The 18,438-nt window shown below is 43.4% G+C and overlaps 1 protein-coding gene across 1 annotated transcript; it reads right to left on the bottom strand.

Annotated features, from left to right (window-relative positions):
* Positions 1 to 1,085: 1,085 nt before the first annotated feature.
* tdrd7a (tudor domain containing 7 a) lies at positions 1,086 to 18,378 on the bottom strand. Its single transcript, XM_029280976.2, has 22 exons — positions 18,298 to 18,378; positions 16,609 to 16,821; positions 16,321 to 16,465; positions 15,882 to 16,002; positions 15,543 to 15,638; positions 14,695 to 14,729; positions 13,928 to 13,959; positions 13,492 to 13,662; positions 12,451 to 13,230; positions 11,323 to 11,519; positions 10,786 to 10,978; positions 10,225 to 10,336; positions 9,906 to 10,117; positions 9,590 to 9,724; positions 7,919 to 8,002; positions 7,676 to 7,810; positions 5,970 to 6,080; positions 5,574 to 5,754; positions 5,326 to 5,495; positions 3,698 to 3,891; positions 2,285 to 2,445; positions 1,086 to 2,120 (listed from the first exon to the last, which is right to left on the bottom strand). Exons 2-22 carry the CDS (start codon positions 16,810 to 16,812, stop codon positions 1,894 to 1,896), a joined length of 3,696 nt encoding a protein of 1,231 aa, XP_029136809.1. The 5' UTR covers positions 16,813 to 16,821; positions 18,298 to 18,378; the 3' UTR covers positions 1,086 to 1,893.
* Positions 18,379 to 18,438: the final 60 nt, after the last annotated feature.

Below are 18,438 nucleotides of genomic sequence, written 5' to 3' on the forward strand. Positions count from 1 at the left end.
TTTGACCATACTTAGTTAGAAAAGTCTAATAGATACTGTATATATTCAACAATTATATACATATAAGAACAGTCAGCATCTTTTAGTTCATCACAACTCATTAAGGTCTGAAATTAGTTTTTTAAATTCAAGATTAATCTCTAGTTATTTTGTCCCTTCAGTCTCACCGTAGATAGTGGTCCTCAGTGTCTCCCTGTAGTCACAGTGATGTAAAAAGACACTGCTGCATCTTTGAATGTCTCATTTCACTTTAACAAACTCTCAGACATCTCAGTATGCAGTTGCCATGACCATATTGTCGCCCCTCATAAAGCTGCAAATTATTTAAAGGTCACATTCTCCTCCTATTCAACCAGTTTAAATAAGTCTCAGAGCTCCTCAAAACATGTCTGTGAAGTTTCTTGTTCTAAATCCACTGTGATCCTGTATTTGATCATGTCTATAAACCCCTCTAATTCAGCCCTGCTCAGAACAGGCTGTTTCTGTGTCTGTACCTTTAAATATGTAAATGAACTGCATATGACCATGCCCCCTCTCTGGAAGGGCTTGGGTGTCTCAGGCTTTCTCGCTCCATCTTCTATTTATGATGAGAAGGCAGACTCAGAGGGCAGAACAAACACCTAGCTGTGGGAGTGTCACCCACCTGGGGGAGGGGTTACTACCCTTTGTGATGTCATTAAGGGAAAATCTCCAAACAGCCTGTTTGAGCACACATTTCCTGAAAAGTAGAGCAGACAAAAGACGGAGAGGATGGACTTTTCTCATCATTCGGGGGTTTGAATACAGACTAGAGACACATATTATTGTTAGAGAAAGATGCAGTGGATTTAGCATAATATGTGACCTTGAAGTTTCAGTGTTTGAAACTAATTAAGTAACTTTGTTTTTAAGTGTTGTGATTAAAGCTCACCTGGGTGGTCTGGTTGTTTTGCAGAGGTGAGCTAACTTCAGCCCTCCATGACCTCGCTCCCCCCCTCATCTGTCTGAGCTCCTCCACCGGCACACTCCCACCTGCACTCTCATGTCTGCTGACACAAACCTCCAGCATCTTGGAGTGTTTTGAATGACTCTATATACGTCTCATGTATTATTATTATTATAATTTTCCACAAACAAAGTAGTAAACATCATTTTTTATCACATCTGCTTCAGTTACATCATCGTGACAGTGTGGCGCTTGACATTTGACAAATAGCAGCCCACACTGCCAGAACATAAACAAACCAATGTAATGCTTTCAAAGTAGACCCTCCTTTTAACAGAACAAATCCTGAAATCCTTCTGAACAGCTTTTCACACCAAATAAAATCTTGACTTTTTTTTCTCCAGCCGAGCAACACGTGTGTTTTAACAGGTATGTACATGACCAACGTTTTTAAAGTAAGGCCTTTTAGGTTCATCTTAAAACATATTTACACACTACTAAGTGCAAAATCAGCCACACCAACGTCTACAAGAGGCACAGCAAACAGAAATCGTAATAACATGAGAGTCTTAACAACACACAAACCATGCAACACACACGTGATGTGATACCTGAAAAGAAACGTTGCTGAATATTAGGCCTGAGTTCAGATGGAGCAACATTTGACGGTAAAGAATGTTTTCCATCTTCCTCATTCATTTGAAAGTTTTTGAGATTAATCCGCTTTTTCAGTCACGCGATGCAGAAAAAAAATAACTCTTGCCCTTTCCCGCTCGCGCCTTTAAAGTCCGTGATGGAGAGGAAAAAAAACAACAACATGGAAAAAAAACAAGAGCAGAGGAGTGACTTTTCTTTTTTTAAAGTTCACTGAACATTCTCAGCAGGTTTTAGAAAAGAAAGAACCAGGAAACAGAAAAGTTGTGGTTCTAAAAAATACTTGCTGAGAGTCAGAGGCATGAGACGGTGCCCTAAGCTGCCGAGGACAGCTCCCCGCCAAGGTCGGCCATGATGCTGTGAATCCACAGGTCCCTCTCCTGCACTGTGGTGTCCACCAGGTACACCGTCAACCTGCGTCCCCCGAGCTCACCTTTGACGTCCTCCTGTTCACTCTCCACCTGGGCCACTAGCGCTCGCCCCTCCACGTGGTTCCTGAACAACATGGCGGCCTCCTCCGTCCACTGAGTCTTTGTCAAACCTGCAGGAGCAACAGCAGGAGGCATCAGTGATTGGTGGGTGGAGTAGCAGGGAATCCCCGCCAACATCATCTGTGGTGATTGTTTTGATCAAGAGCCCGCTGGCGGCAGAATTAACATACTGTGTGTTTAAGGTAACTAAACGACCCTGTGTGATGGAACTTACCCGCCAGCTGTGCAGTGATCGCCTGGAAGGGCAGCTGTCTGAATTCCTCGATCAGCGGTTGGAGGAGATTATTGCGGACCAGCTCATGTTTGCCGTAGTCCAACTCGTAAACGGAAACATACCCGTTGGAGAGAATCCCCTTCACCTGCACGCGGTGCCAGCTGGGTGGAGGCAAAAATTCAGTCAACCCATGAACTACCAAACAATGGCAACCTCTTGTTTTTTTACAATTTGGCTGAATCTCGATGTCCTCCCTAAACCCTGAGCCATTGATATCACCTGGAAAGTGATTGAGTGCACGAGGATGCAAGGGCTGGAAATGCTTTAAAACCACTGGGACAGCACTTTGCGACTTCTCTGTAACCATGACGGCACGATGTCATCTGGCATTAGGTATTTTACTTGACTCACTCACAGCCATGGCGCTTAGAGAGAGACGTGCAGTAGAGTTCTGAATTAGCTGTCGTTTCAAAATAAACTTTTTTGGCAGTCTGTAAATAGAGCGTGGGTTCACCTTCCTGCTTATTTACTGTCTCTCCCTCATTTCCTGTTTTATGGCGTTTGTTTCACTTCGCATTGCTATGAACTCTGGGTAATTCCCTCATGCTTAGTCTGCAGATATGCCCACTTACAGAGAGGGTGCATAAAGGGCTCAAAAAGTCAGCAAGATATGTATTTATATATATATATATTTTTTTATTATTATTATTAATTTTTTTTTACATATGTGTCTGTGTCTACTTGTATTGTCCTATTAGTATCTATGTTACGACAGTTGCTAATGGACAACTACCTTAGGGAGCTGGGAGGGTGGGGGTTGGGAGGGTAAATGGGTGCTTATTATTTTATTGTCTTGTTTTTCTGTTTAATTGGGGCTTTTGTTTTACTCTATGCAGATGCTCTGATTTACTCCTGTACATCATGTTGTACTGTCTGCAAAAATGTAATAAAAAGTTTTGGGAAAAAAAAAAAAAGTCAGCGAGAGGTCCCTCACACACTTTATGACTGGACAGCGGGCGAGCACTAAGCCCTCACAGATTGAGCGGGAAAGAGCACCACAGTCAGTGAGTGTGTGAGGGGGGGACATCCAGATTGGGCCTTTGTTCTTTCTGGTGACGCCACAGCTCATTATCTTACCACATAGGAGTGCTTTAAATGTGACCTCGTTGACTCATCACAAAGTCAATATTTATATCAAGTCCCTCATGCGTAAACTTAAACAGCAGAATGTGCTCCAAGAGGAGAATGACATCATCTTCAGTTTAACAAACTCTTGTGGTTAAAATGAGATTCTTATCATGTACTCGATGATGATGACATGGTCGTCATAATGTGCAGAAAAGACATCACCATGACATCATAACAACATGTTAATTGGACACAATAGTCCTGGTAGAAAAACAAACCACCCACTTTTTGTCTATTTTGGCAGCATAGACCTCTCCTCTCTCGATGTGTGTGGCTGCGTTGCTCTTCGATGTCTGATTGTAGAAGAGGATCATCTCGCCCATCAAAACCACCAGCTTGTGCAGGTCCTGCCACGGCTGCAGCACAAAGTAACCCGGGTGGCAGGCCACCGGCACAAACACATCCACATTCTGACCGGGCTGGAAAAGAGGGGAGGAACGCAAGGTAGGTGCAGTTATTCTGTCCAAAATACCCAAAAACAAACATGAAGTGGTTAAATTTCTGGAACCTTCACAGTAAAATCTGGACTATAAGTCGCACTTCTGGGGTCTCTCAAGGCCCTGACACACCAAGCAGACGGCAAAGAACTAGTGGCGACAAAGGCTGTCTGTGTCCTTGCCTCACGCCTCTCGCCAAAAAGTTGCACTAGAACACACCTCAAAGACTACAGCCGACGGCCAATCACCACGTTCATTCTGCTCATGTGGAGAGGAAATAACTCTCCATGCCAGCAGGCGGCGGTAGTCTGTTGTTATGATAGAAGAAGACTATTTTCACACTGCTGTCGGTCACCACTTGTATTATAGGTAGCCTACTAATGGAGAATAATGTCTGATAGAAAGTTGAAAATGGCGCTGGCGTTGTCAGCCCTTGGTATTTTAGTGGAAAAAGAAAAGAAGAGGCACAGGCGACAAATAAGGAGAAACTGCACTAATGGGTGAAAGCATGGATACTACAGCGGCATGCTCAAGGGGCTTTACTGAACCTGTGTCGAGAGCTGGAGAGAAATGAAACCTCCAAACAGCCAATCAGAGGGATGCACTGCCAGAACTAGGGCAACAACAGCTCACTGACGGTCCAACTAGGACCGACGGCCAACATGCGGTTTCTGTTCAGCTGTGTCGCTCTTTAAGTTTGCACTCCTATTAGCTACAGTACGCTAGTTTAGAGCTGTCAGCCTACAGTGAAAGTCGCACTGCCAACCTTGGCTGGTCACTCGTTAACTTTAATTGAGGATTCTTTAAACCAAAAAAATATACCACTGTTTTCTTTAAATGCAGGATTATGACCTGATGAGGAACAAAAGGTGGTAAAAAGTTGTCCTGTCATTCTGATCTGTATGAATGAATGAGGCAAATTTTCAAATCTATCATGCTGTGAGTGATGATGGCGGCTGCACTCTCGGTAAAGACGGCACGTGTCAGCATCTTATACTGGAATTCTGGTTGCACTGGTGTATAGGAAGCAGCCAACTTTTAGATGAAAAATCAGGTATGAAAAGTGCGTCGTATACACCGGACATTACAGTAATGCAGTAGGATTAAACGGTAGCCTGCTCAAATGTTGGAGGGGTGGAGTTCTCTCCGCTCATGATGGGAAGTCATCAAACATTTCTGAGGGATGTAATCTATCACGGAGAACACACTACAGGCGCTAAAACAGCCGGTCAAACCCTCTGCTCCTCCTTCTCATCCCCGGCAGGTTTTTTTCCTGCGGTCTCCACCCTCATTCATAATTAGATTCCCTGCGCTTCATTGGACCAAACTGGTAACTATTAGAGGGTTGACGATACTCCACTTTTATTTTCCCAACATGCAGAAAGAGCCGCTACAGAGAGGAGATATTCTGCACACCTGGGGGAGCTCCAGTGGGGGAGGCATCGGCAGGGGCTGCGTTCCAGTTTTGGTGGTTGTGTCTGGAATAGAGGAGTCCTCGGCTCTTGGAGGCGGTCCGGTTGAGGTATTGATGAGGGTGTTTGGGGCGGGGCTGCTAAAAGTCAACTTCTCCACCATATCACTGAGGCCTATTTGATAAAACACACTCATATAAAAGCTGATTCACCACTTTCACCTCACAGTCTCTGTGCCATGTGCAGTATTACCTGTATCCATGCTGCGGTTACTGCTCGGGGTCGTGTGGTTGTTCTTCGTTGTGAGTTTCTGCCACATCTCTGATTGGGCTAGCTGACGGTTGATGCTCTTCTCCAGCTCCTGGCTGTCAGTGCCGATGAAGAGGTACATGTAGACCAACAAGTCCTCTTTGTGCTGATCTAACTTCAGAATCTGAGATTAGAAAAGAAAAAGAATAAAAAGACTTAGGGCGCACTCACACTCGGCCCAGTTGTCCTGTACTGTACTTAAGAATGATTGCTGGTCAAACAATCTGGACTTTAGGGCTGAAGCGTGCTTGGGCACGGTACTACTTGCCTGGTGTACTACTTACTACTTGTAAGCATGCATTGCAGTGTTCATACTTGGAATGAATGAAATTATTTTACCTTAATTCTATAGTCTCCAGAGCCCATGACAGCCTCCTTCACCCACAGAACGGCCTCTGGGTTCCAGTCTCCATCGCGAACTGAGAGTTCAGCCAGGTGACATTTGATGGCCTGAAAGGCAATTCACAAAAACAGAATTCATTTCTGGACAGAGTTTGTTCATGATAGAGTGTGTTTTTTCTGAAGAAAGAATCTTTAACTCAGTGAAGAGGAAACAATGTTGCCTAGCTGATGTATGACTGATGATTACGTACTGGTTCATGTTTAATAAGCAGGTTGTTATTGTGCGATGGAATGCTGACAAGGAGAGCAGGACGACAAGCGCAATGTGAACATGCGCAAAATTCGCAGGACGTGTAATGCCAATCATGTGACCTGTGAACGTCATGCTGCAACTTTTCTGTTCAACAAAATCGACAGTTTGCTCGTTTTCCATCAAAAGTCTACAATTAAAGTGTGTGTGATGTCACCGCCAGGGGTCACAGAACTAACCGCTGTGCATGCAGAGTCTGTGTTTCCCTGCAAGGTAAACATAGACATACAGGAGACAATGCTGCCGTCATTTTTCTTTTTTTTTCATAGTCCACTGCACAGCTCCTATATTGCACTTTTTGTACATTTGTGTTTTTTATTTTTTATATTTTATATTTTACATCTTTGAATTATATTTATATATTGTAATAGCTTCTTATGCTGTATTATTTAAGTTGTTGCTAGTTCTGTGTTATTTCCCTGTTAATTGTTTAGCACCAATACACCAAGTCAAATTCCTTGTATGTGTAAATGTACTTGGCAATAAACCCTGATTCTGATTCCGATTTACCGCAGCATGACGCTCGAGGCAGACACTAATTTATGCAAAGTGGACTTAAAATGAGAGTATTTCAGCTACCAGGTATTGACTGGTTAATGATGTGGATACGTTAACAGAGCTGACGTTACTTTTAGCCTCTGCACCTTAAAAGCTTACGGTGAAGTGTTGTTTAAGTCACATGCGGCCCAAGACGGTGAGCTTTCACTTTCAACGGGCATTAAAACACTGTTTAACACTCGACAACACAAGACCTTTTATGAGAAGAAAATATTTGCCCAGTATGAGGCAGAATAATTATGTTTAAGTTGATTGGATTGAATTGGTCAACTCTTAAAAGTTGAGCTGAATGATTTGTTTCTCAATCCTATGTTAAGTGTGTGGTCCCAAGGCGTATATAAATGTGAACGTATTTAAGTATGTGTTTTGGCCACAGTACATAACTGTATTGTAAAAAACATTAAAAATAATAATAATTTCAACCAAAGGGTTTTTGTACAAAGGGCAGGTATATGCGTTTGTCTTCCTCCTGCACCTTTTCATTCCTAGTAAAGGAAAAAAAAAGGATTTCCCTACAAGTCATAAAAGGAATGAAAATGAAACAAATGAAATTAAATATAAAATATTTTCACTTCCGTAGATTTCTCTGTCTTAGTATGAAGTTTGTGTCTCTCTGTTTTTATGTTTTACTTTCTTTACAGCCCGACGTCAAGATAACCGGACTTGATGTGATTACAGTTAGTCCTCCAGAGTCTGACATATGAGCGGCGTCCACCCTCTTCTTGTTTTTGTTATGGTATGTTCTTCTCATCAACAGTGATCTAGACCATTGCTAAGCATAATTTGCCATCTTGGTATCTACTCCAACTCCTGGCACACACATACACGAGCTGACCTGCGGGGGGATGACGGTGAAGTCTTTGAGGAACAGGGGGGGGATCTCTCGCAGATCAGTGACCTCTACAGTTGCTTGAACTCCCAAGTCAATGAAGAGAAGCTCCATCACTCTGTTGCCGAACATATTTATGATCTGAAAGACAAGAGTAACAGCACAGAAGTGAGGGGCCATAAAAACATGAACTGACACTGTCTCATATTTTAATTTAGCAGGTTTATGAGTTTGAATGACTGGTTTTACCTCCGCTCTGGACCACTGTCCTTTGTGGCGGGCGAGGCAGAACTTCCCATTAAAAGGTCGGGACACTAGCAGCTCAGATGTCATCTGGTGGGATCAAATACATAGACAAAGTTATCAAAAATCTTTTTTCAGCAAGGAACAAAAAAATAATTAATATTAATGCTGGTATAAAAACTCCTGTCCTCTCTCTCTGGGAACACCAGATCAAAACTTGTCACCCATTTGATGGCCAGAGCCTTAGGGTGTACTCACACAAGGCTAATTGTCCTAAGGTCTTTGATAGAGCTGTGCATCTTCACTGGTCTCACGATTCGATTCGATTACGATTATCCAGTTAACGATTTGACTCGATTCTATATCACGATGCATCATGATTCATCCTCAATTTTCTATATTACTGCACATGGCTACTTTTTCATAAACAGCAACAAACAGTCTTATAAATATAAACTCCTTTTGTATAATTTAAAAAGTGATTTAGACAGCAATGTCATTATCAATATCTTTACATTGTAAGTTAAAATTACATTATATAGGTAGCCTACAGTATAGGTAATAAGTTTACTTTTTTGTGTGTTTAGTTTATTATACGAGAGAAAGATGTTTTTAAGTCACTGTGTGTTCTCTCCTCAGGACGTTGTAGCCTTTAGCTGTGAGCTTTGTTCAGGGTTTGTTTTGTTTCTTTCCTTTTTATTTCAGACGAGTTGTGTTAAGTTGCTACTGCTGTAAACACCCCATTTCCTGATATGAGTGTTTCACATTAAAAGCACTTCAACTTCAGATAGGTCGGGGACTTTTATTTTGAAGAACTTGTCGGAAATAGAATGTGTTTATCATCGAACGAATGCAGTTTTAGCGGAGTTGCACTTAGCGGTGATTCTCGGTGACGCTGTGTCGGGAGTCAACTGTGTTTACAGCCGCTCACTTTATCACGAGTCACCGCCACAGCCCCCTTCTTTTAGTTATCCTGGACTTAAGACAGCGAGGCTTTAGTTTAAACACACCTTTAGCTGTGATGAAGATGCTAATCCGTGCTGCTAAAGAGACACTGAGTCAAGCTGTTTCAGCCTGCAGCAGAGCACTGTGGTCTGAGCCTGCAGGACCAGCTGACTCTGCTCATAAAGTCAGCAAGCGGGACTCAATTTACGTTGTTTTCTGTCACAAATCCCTCTGTTAGCCTACTTTACTTTCATTACACACCACCGTGGCCGATAGGTTAAACCAACTCACTCAACGCTGCGCAAAACACCCGCATTTAGCGGTTGGAAGGTTCCTTTTTTCTAACCCTCGTCAGCATCGATTACGTCTTGTCCCTGCATCGATGCATTAATCGTCTAGTCTGCATCGCGATGCATCGATTAAATGATTAATTTCAACAGCCCTAGTCTTTGACCCCCAAAGTCCAATTCGTTCACTATCACAATTGCTCCCTACCACAAATCCTTGGCCCTGGCACGGATGGAAGAGGTTTTCAACATTATGTAGAAGAGGTAACTGAGCTCAGGCCCGGTTAGTCCTGGAGCAGTGTGAGTGCAGGCCAGCGGGGGAGAGGGGACAATAATGCTTCAGCAACGTACGGGACAACTGGGCAGAGTGTGAGTGCGCCCTAAAAGTGTTTAAGTGCTGTTAAGCACTGACGCAAATGGATGTATTCACTGATGTTTTGTCTACCTGGGACTTAAGGATGGCCTCTGTGTCTTCCAGAAACTTGTTGAGTCTTGCGGTTCCTCTGGAGGGCAGCTGGCAGTGGATGATACCATTCGAACACACGTTTGTGACACACACGTCCCGGTATGTAGCATTTACCTGCAGGACACAGAAAGATCAGGTAGGGCATGAAGTGTTGATAAAACTGAGGAGTTTACAATCCTAACAGAATGAACAGTTTCATCAACAAGAGTAACACAGAGTGAAACAGCACCACCCACTGGTAGAACTACATCTCTTCATACACATTAAACATGCAGTCAGCACGGCCATCACTTACAGTCAGAGGGTTGTTCATGGTCTTGTCCTGCAGAGCCTTCAGACAGGTGGAGTTGATGTTGATGTCATCATCCTGCGACGTGTCGTACAACACTGCCATGGGCATCTCGTTGTCCTTGCACAGCTCTAAAGTTTCCATCAGGAGAATTTTCCCGACTGCTAACGAGTCCAGGGACAACAGCACCTGTGGATGGGAGCTGAAAGCCTCAAGACCTGGGAGGAGGCAGATAAAGAGAGGAGGGAGAGGGATGAGCAGGTCCACGAGTGACCCTCGTCCATTAGGACATTCCTAAAGCGTTTTTTTGTAATCTTCTATGCACCTGCAAGTTTGACATTAGTTGACTGGAATGGCAGCGAGAGGAAGTCCTGGTGCAGCTCCAGCAGATTGTTCCTACTGGTGTCCACAGAGAAGCCGTAGTCCACGTAGTACACCTGGCAAACAGTCACAGACAGGAAAAACAAGATGTTTTGCTGCAGCAGTATTTACATTTCTTTCATAACCAGAGTTTTGTTGTCCTGGTAGGTTTCTAAACGAGAGCTCAGGAAAGTGTGACACCGTTTGCTGTGATCTGATCTTCAGAGCTATTGGATGCACAAAGGCAGCATCCCTCAGTGCTGTGCTCAAGTTGAGAATTTTTTAACTTCCGCACAGCGAGCAAAGACAGGAAGCGTGACCTTGCGCCAGCTAGTGCTGCGTAACACAGTGTTAAAGTGAAAGGGTTTGAGAGCAGTGTGCAGCTCCCACCGCGTCCTATCTGAAAGGCCCTTTAAGCAGAAACAGCTGCCAAAAAAATGAACCATTTATAACAGCTATTAAAGTAAGTGTAGTCCTTTAGTTAGAAAATGATTAACGACTCCCTATGAGCTATTCATTTAGTTACCTTGACCTTGTTGGGGGCCTTAACCTCCATGACCTGAGCTCTGGCCAGCTCCTCTCCGTCGTCGCCTCTGACTGCTACCAGCTGACCAACCGCGGGGTCAGACAAAGGGTGCTGGGTGGAGCTCTGGCTGTAGAAGGAGCGCATTGTTTCCTCCATGGCCTCCTGGGCATTAGAGTAGATCTCACCTACATATCTAGATGGAGAGAAACTTTATTTTTTAGCATCACCGTAATCTGAGGATGGTTCTCTTAATAAGCACAAACCCAGTCTTCTGCACGTTTGATCATTTAAAGTAATGAGCGTGCGACCTGGGGCTTGTAGTCCATAAAAGCAGTTTAGAGTATGCAGAGGACAGGCACTCAAAGGAGCTCATTAGACAAACAAATAATGTGTGTGTCACATGCATTACAAATCAAATCAGATGAAATTTCCCCCAAAAAATAAACTACTCTTCCGTATTATGCAAGTTGAAAAATACATTTTAAGCTTCAATGCAAGCTAACTATATTCAAGGTTACGCCATCATGTGTGTCTTGCCTTATCGTAACAGCATTGCTGCTTGTTGCATCAGTGACCAGTACAGAGGGGTACTGCTCTGTGGGAAGAACCAGTGAGGGAGGAACCACCGGACTCAGGACCTCCAGACCAGAGGGATGGAAGAGGCTTCTGCCCTGCTGGCTTTCTGCTCCGTTTCCGTTTTCTGTTTCGGCTCTGCTTGAGTAGTACAGGATGGCCTGACCACAAAAAGTACAATCACAACATACACATGTACAAATATTTAAATAAAATAGTTCCACAGTGTTGGTGTCCCTTACTTTTCTGAACAATTAGAAGTGGCAGTACTGAGAAAAAAAAAAAAAAGACAACTGCCCGTGAAAACCTTCTATGTTCTCTACACCAACGTCACACCAAGAGCAAGGTTTATTTCAGCATGATCACCCGAGAGAACGATGTTTTCTTGAATATCAGCATGATTCAGTCATAGGCAACATCTGCAGGCAAAGTGCTGAAGATAGTCACAGCTGTGCTGACATTCCGTACAACATGTCTCTGAAGCCTTGTTAAAACTTGCACAAAACTTTGTTGATGTTATTCTGTTGAACTACACATAATAAATAATATCTCTATAGCGTTGCATAGTGGGCTCTGTTGCTTCATACGCCACTTGTGTGTCGTTCTTTTTACGTCACCTCAGGGATAGCCTCCCTCTGTGAGCATGTGTGAACAGCCAGGTAAGAAGGATTTCAGGGGGCAGTCTTCCTGAAATTGTCTAAAAAAATTCAGGAATGCATATGTGAAAATGGCCTGACTGTGATATTTCTACTAGTGCTATCTAGAGGGGCACTGCGCTTTCAGTGACCAGCAGCAGATGGCTGTTGTGTGTGCATAACTTTATGGTACATTACCATTAAAAGCTGATGTATAAGACACAATGCTGTGGACTTTGTGGAAATCATCATACAGGCCAGTTTAAATCTTTATCCTCTCTGGGAGATGCCACAACACATAAACCAGTGCGACTTGTATTCTGGATTATACGGTAATCTGCATCTTTAAATCTATCGAACAATCAGTGTTATAAAAGTCTGTAGACATTTGCTCTTTGCCAGCAGGTGAGCAACTTGACTTGTGTTTAGTCCGGTAAATGCTGCTTCATCTACTCACCTTTGTCTTGTCGCCTGGCACTGGATACTCCACATCGCACATATCCAACAACAGTGACAGGTTGTTCAGAATATGTTCAGGGAACGGCATCTTGAATGTATCCATGAAGAGCTGCGGCAGACCGTGGGCCCAAAGACCTTGACTGTACTTGGACAGAAGCTCCTTTAATTTGTGACGCACATCAGTTGACAAAACAACACAGTGGGCAGCAGATTTTGAGGACGGACTCAAGGCAGGTTTTGAGGAGGGGGAGAAAGTAACCTTCATAAGTGGTAAGATGTCAGGGCCAGGCATGAGGGAGGAAGACGACGGAGGGGCGTTTGTTTTTAAAGTCCAAGCTGGGGGTAAGGGTGGAGTGTTTTTGTTGTGGTTGAGTGAAGCTGTAATCAAGTTTTCTTTACATTCACCGCTCGCCTTGACTGCCGAACCAGCACAGGGAGACAGGCGGGGAGCAAGAGCCGGGTTATGTACAGGGCTCCTCAACGTAACTGAAGGCAACAGTTTGCCTAAAGATGCACAGGCTGGTTGGGACGGGAAAATGAAAGTGGGCTTAGCCAGGGGGCTTTGAGGGCCGAATCTAGGTTTAGGTACTGGATGAACGGGAAGGAGGAGGACAGGGGCGGGATGTTCAGGTGTTGACGGACTGGAGGAAATGGGTGTGGTGATAGTGCTGGAAAGAAGGATGTTGGCTGTGCTGTTTCTGGGGACGGTAGACGACTTGGGGGGCAGAGGAGGGTAGATGAGGCGGTCTGCTCTGGAGGTGATGGATGGTTTCTCTACCTGTGGAGGCCGGAGAGTCCAAACAGAGATAAGAGAGAGAGGCGGAAAAAAGCAACTCCTTATAGTTCCTCATGAGTTTGTTGGTACATAAAAACTGATGGAAGTAGATTTTTACTAATAAACTGTCACAACTACAATTCAGCAAAAATCCAGAAATGCCTTTTATAAGATGTACCCTCGTAAGGCTTCCCTCAGATTAATGAAATGATTTGAATGGGGTTTAATAATGTTTACATGTATAAAGAGAACTTAGCGACTCACCATGCAGATGTGTGTCCACTTTTTGAGATCGATGAGAACCTGAGGGTGGAGCGCCTGACCGAACATGTCCCTGTAGAGCCCCGAGAGCTTCGACATCCACACTCCGCTGCAGTATTTCTTCAGCAGCTGAGTCATCCTGCTCTGCACCAGCTCCACGTCATCCTGACTAGACTACAGGGAGAGACTCCACATGAATGATCCGGAGAAGTTTGTCCCTGTGCTTTAATGACTCAGGGAAGCTTTACTCTTTTTAAAATCATTTTTGTCTAATAAAAAAAAAAAAAACATTCAATTTTAATGTATTTTTATTAACCATCCTCACACATTAAGGATGTAATTTAAAAAGATAATTTAAACTGCAATGTGCTGATTTCTAATACAGAGTGTCACAACATTTTCAGTAGTAATAAGGTGTATAAAGCAGGTTTTTCTGTACCTGGTACCTTGAGACATTTTCAGGAGGCTCTTCTACGAAAAGAAGAAAATGGTTAGTTTGTGCTTTTCTGACGATGACGGGACAATATGAGTGCTTTCACACTTGCAGAAAACTCCAGATTTTTGCAGGAGGAGCTGTATGTGTGAACACAAACAGCAAAAATGAACCTGCTGCATTATGTTTCCTGTTCTCCAGTATGTTCTTCTCCACTCTTTAGTTCAGATTGAGATTCTGTTTCACTACACGTAGCATTGATAGAAAGACAAATATTCTCATTATAGCATCTTATAGAGAACTTCGTCCGCAACGTTTATTTTGTGTCATGTCTTACCTGAGGAGTCACCCGCCCCCCCTCCCATCTGACTGACAGTGTCCCGTTGTGAGGTGGATGTATGAACAGCCAGGTCAGTCCTCCTGAAGTTATATAGATAACAGACTATGTGTGTGCATGTGCGTGTGTAGATAAGAGTAGAGTAGATGAGCAGTTTGTTTGTTAAAAAACTAAAACGAGTTAAAGAAAAAAGCACATTTAAGATATTTATACAAATATAATACTAAAATAAAGCCTAAGATAGCAAGAGGTTACGACTCTAACGCCGTGGTGTGGTGTCACTCTGTGCGAAACACTGCATTTGTGTTTGATGTACTTAAATCCAGTCCACAAGGGAAAAACAACAAACAGTGAGTCAAACATTATAAAATACGTAACAATAATATCACAACTCAGGGATGTGTAAATGATGAAATGTTGAATAAATCCCACGTACCTCTGTGCTGGCAGTTTGCCAAACTTCTCTCTTTCCTGTTGATAACAGAGCAGGCTAATAAATACACACGTTCTTCTTGTGGTCACAGAAAGACTTTCAAAACCTTTATTTGTAAAGCTGAAATATCTCTCATTAAATTATGTTAATGTACCAGCAGACTTGGGTATATGTAGCTTTTATATAAACATGTTATGCTGACAGTAGTGTAAGCATACTGACTATTAAAGGAGCAATATGTAACTCTGACACGTAGTGTTTAAAATGGGTACTGCAGTCCAAATTCTAAACATTGTAGAGAGCTGTCTGCCCCCACCCCCCTCCCTCCTCTCTAGTCGATGCTCTTGCAGGTTTCCATGTGGTGGACTCTGAAGCTTCAGTGTTTAGCCAGCTCTGAATTGGTCTCGTGGAGCTTATTAGAAACATGCAGAGGCTTTTTAGGTCGGGTACAATCACTTCTATCTGAACCACTTCTCTTGCCCGCTTCCATCGCTGCAACCCCTGTTAGTTTGACCTGATAACTGCTCTCATATCTGACAAACTGAGGGGCGCCCAAAACGGCCGTGTGGGGGGGTGCCTTAAAACCGCCTACCTTCTCTGGTCCAAACAAATCCAGATCATTCAGGACCAGAATCTAAAGTTAGGAGGACATACTGGCTGCTGCATTGTTGTCAGAGAAGCCAGCACTTCAACATAGCATGTTTCCTTAATGTCTGATCATATAGTAATGTCACTTTATCATTTCACACGCTACACATCTTCCTGACTGGACCTTTAAAATAAAACCCTTACTATATCTACAATAGAAACATTATCAGTCATGCAAAGTTTGTTCGCTTGTGTGCGTTTACCTCTGAGGCACGCCACACTGCTGCTTCAAAGCTGGCAGAGGGGCTGGTTGTCTGTGCTCTACGGGGGTGACAGAGCTCAACCTTTGGTCCAACTTTCTAATGTTTGGAGAGAGGACAAAACTTTGGGATATACGTTTTTAGATGATTTCAGGTGAAGCAGTGACAAATTCTTCACAAATTGAATAACAGAAAAAAAAAAGGTCAATTAGAGAAAGCTGAAATGAAAAGGGTCAGCTGTGTGGTAAGTTTGCTTTCAGAGACAACATAGTCGGAACATGTATGTGGAGGTTCTGTGCAGAGACTGTGTGGAAATTTTACAGTAATGCTGATACTGTGCACCTGTAGTCTCCGGAGGCACTGAAGCCTCCGTAGCTGCCATGCCCATGGGGCCGAGGACGGTTTGCTGACCAGTTGGAGGCAGCGCCTGCGGAGGGCTGACGGAGAGAGGACCTTGGCCTCACTGAAAGCATGGAAGGAAAAAAGGATGTGGGACACGAAGAAAGGTTGGACAAAGAATTAGAACAAAACACTTGAATACAATATGTATTACACCAATGTTTATTCTGTGAATTATCTCAGGTCCCTTATCGCAAGACCAAGTCAACAAGGTGTCAATACTTTTTACCTCACTTGATTATTTGTATGTCATTATATATTTTGCTTGTGGTCAGTGTATCTATTTTTTTTCAAAGGCTCTTTCAAATGTTTTGCTGCTGCCTTAGCATGCAGGCTATTGCAGAGAGTGCGCCATCAAAAGAAGCGTGCAGGTGTCTCCTACCGTTCAGCATGTACGGGTTGGAGGGTTTGAATCTCATCTTGCAGTTGACGACTTGGGAGCGACCAGATTTCTTTGCACTCTTTTGCCTGGCAACGAGCTCTGCGATGTGGGCCGTCTCTTGGCAAACTGCAGCAAAGCATTTCAACTACAGAGCAGATATCTCGTTTATTATTCATGAAGTTGAAGTTGACAAACTGCTGAAGCAGGCTGAGTAAAGGCATGAGTGCTGGGAAGCAAAACAAGTCACATCGAGTAGGACGCTGGTCATAAACACAAGACAGCCCTCACCTCACCCATGCGAAACTCGAGTCTGACCACAGACGGGATGCTTTTGAGGTAGTCCTCAAGTTTTGAGAAGCCCAATTTCTTCAGCGGGATGCCCTCTCCGCACAGTGATCGGTACTCCGACTGGAGGCTGCTCACAGACACGCCAACCTTGCTGGACTGCAGTACAGACCGCAACATTTTTTTTATGGATTCACTGTCCGACATCTCGGTAAACTGAAACACAAACAACACAAATTCAAATCAGTGGAGGTAGAGGTGAATAATTATATCAGGAACATCTGGAGGTGCACCTTGTTTTATTTACCAACAATTTAAAGTTATCCACTGCCTATTAAAGCTTAATTTCATTCTATGGGGGTTTGTGTTGTGTGGTACAGTCGGGGGGTAGTTAGTTTTAGGGTGGTTTCAGATTTGAGTACAGTACGCATAACCCCATGGGGAACAGGATGATGTAACCAATGTGAACTAATGGGACCAGGGGAGGGAGGAGCAATCACGCTTGAGAAGAGTATGAAACAATCCCGCCTAATGATAGAACGCCTTTAGGGTGGTTTCACATTGTGTACTCTGGCCCTGATCCAAGTACAAAGTCTGGTTTATTTTATTAGTTTGAACCCAATTGTATTATACTCGTTCTGTACTCCGGTAATGCGCCCAAGTCTAAGACACATGGGAGATGTGAACGCAACCGTGCTGAAACAAGGAAGTGGACCGCTATATGATGCAAGTCTAAATGGCTCCTGACGCTTCATTAACCGAAACAACCACGCAGCACGAGCCGAATAATACTGTAGGCCTATATACACACCTTTGATGAATACATATTGATGTGTTTATTACTAACCACTTTTTTTTCCTGGGATCTGCTGAGCTCTCTTGAGGCTCTTTGGGATTGTCGGTGGACGGCCTGCTCTTCCTGCAGTTTATCCCATCTCCCCTTATCCCATTTTCAAACCCGGCGCAGTTTCAGTAGATGGCTGTTTCATCATGAACATTGATTTGCCCAAGATTTCAGCCTGTTAAAAGGAAGTTTTTTTCTTACCACTGTAACTTTTGCTAAATGTTGCGCAAAAGTGCTCATGATGGATTAAGCTGGGTCTTTGTATGGTATTTCTTACCTGTTCCTTTGTAATATGAAATAACAAATCGCAAGGTCCTTTACCTGTTTTTTGTAAAGTGTCTCAAGATAACACTTGTTATGAATGGAAACTTTACAAATAAAGATTGATTGAAGATGCAATAATGTAAAGCTTTATCTGTAAACTTATCGGACATCAGGAGGAAAGACGTTTTGAGGTGAAGTCACATACAGACATTAGTTTGTCTATTTGTGACTATAACACACAGATTTAAAATAAGTAAATCCAACAGACCAACATTGTTATCTTAATGTCCAAAAGAGCTTCTCACAGTTTAAATTAATTACTGTGGGCATTAAACCTCCAGAATGCTGAATTTCACGTGTTTAAAAACGTGGTGCGTCACTTGACGTCGTGCGTCACTTGACGTCGCTGCAGCGTAACATCACGCTCTATCGGCAGTTAGACAATGTGGAGGTAAGCTAACGGCTAACTGTCCGTGTGAGTTAATTTAAAAAATAAAAATGTTATTATTTCACAACCTAGCAGGAGTGCTGACAACGTTAGCTCACGTAAAATCACAGATAAAGGTGTTTTTTGTCCACATTACCTGTTATTTTAACTCGCTAGTTTAGCTGTCGCGCCGATTCTCCTCACCGCTGAACTGACGTTCACGCCCACAAGTTCAAAGGTCACTCCCGGTTAGGAGGTATGGTGGCCCTGAAGGTCAAATGCACAAACAAGTCATGAT

This window comes from Labrus bergylta, chromosome 1, assembly GCF_963930695.1.
Source record: "Labrus bergylta chromosome 1, fLabBer1.1, whole genome shotgun sequence".
NCBI classification, from domain to species: domain Eukaryota; kingdom Metazoa; phylum Chordata; class Actinopteri; order Labriformes; family Labridae; genus Labrus; species Labrus bergylta.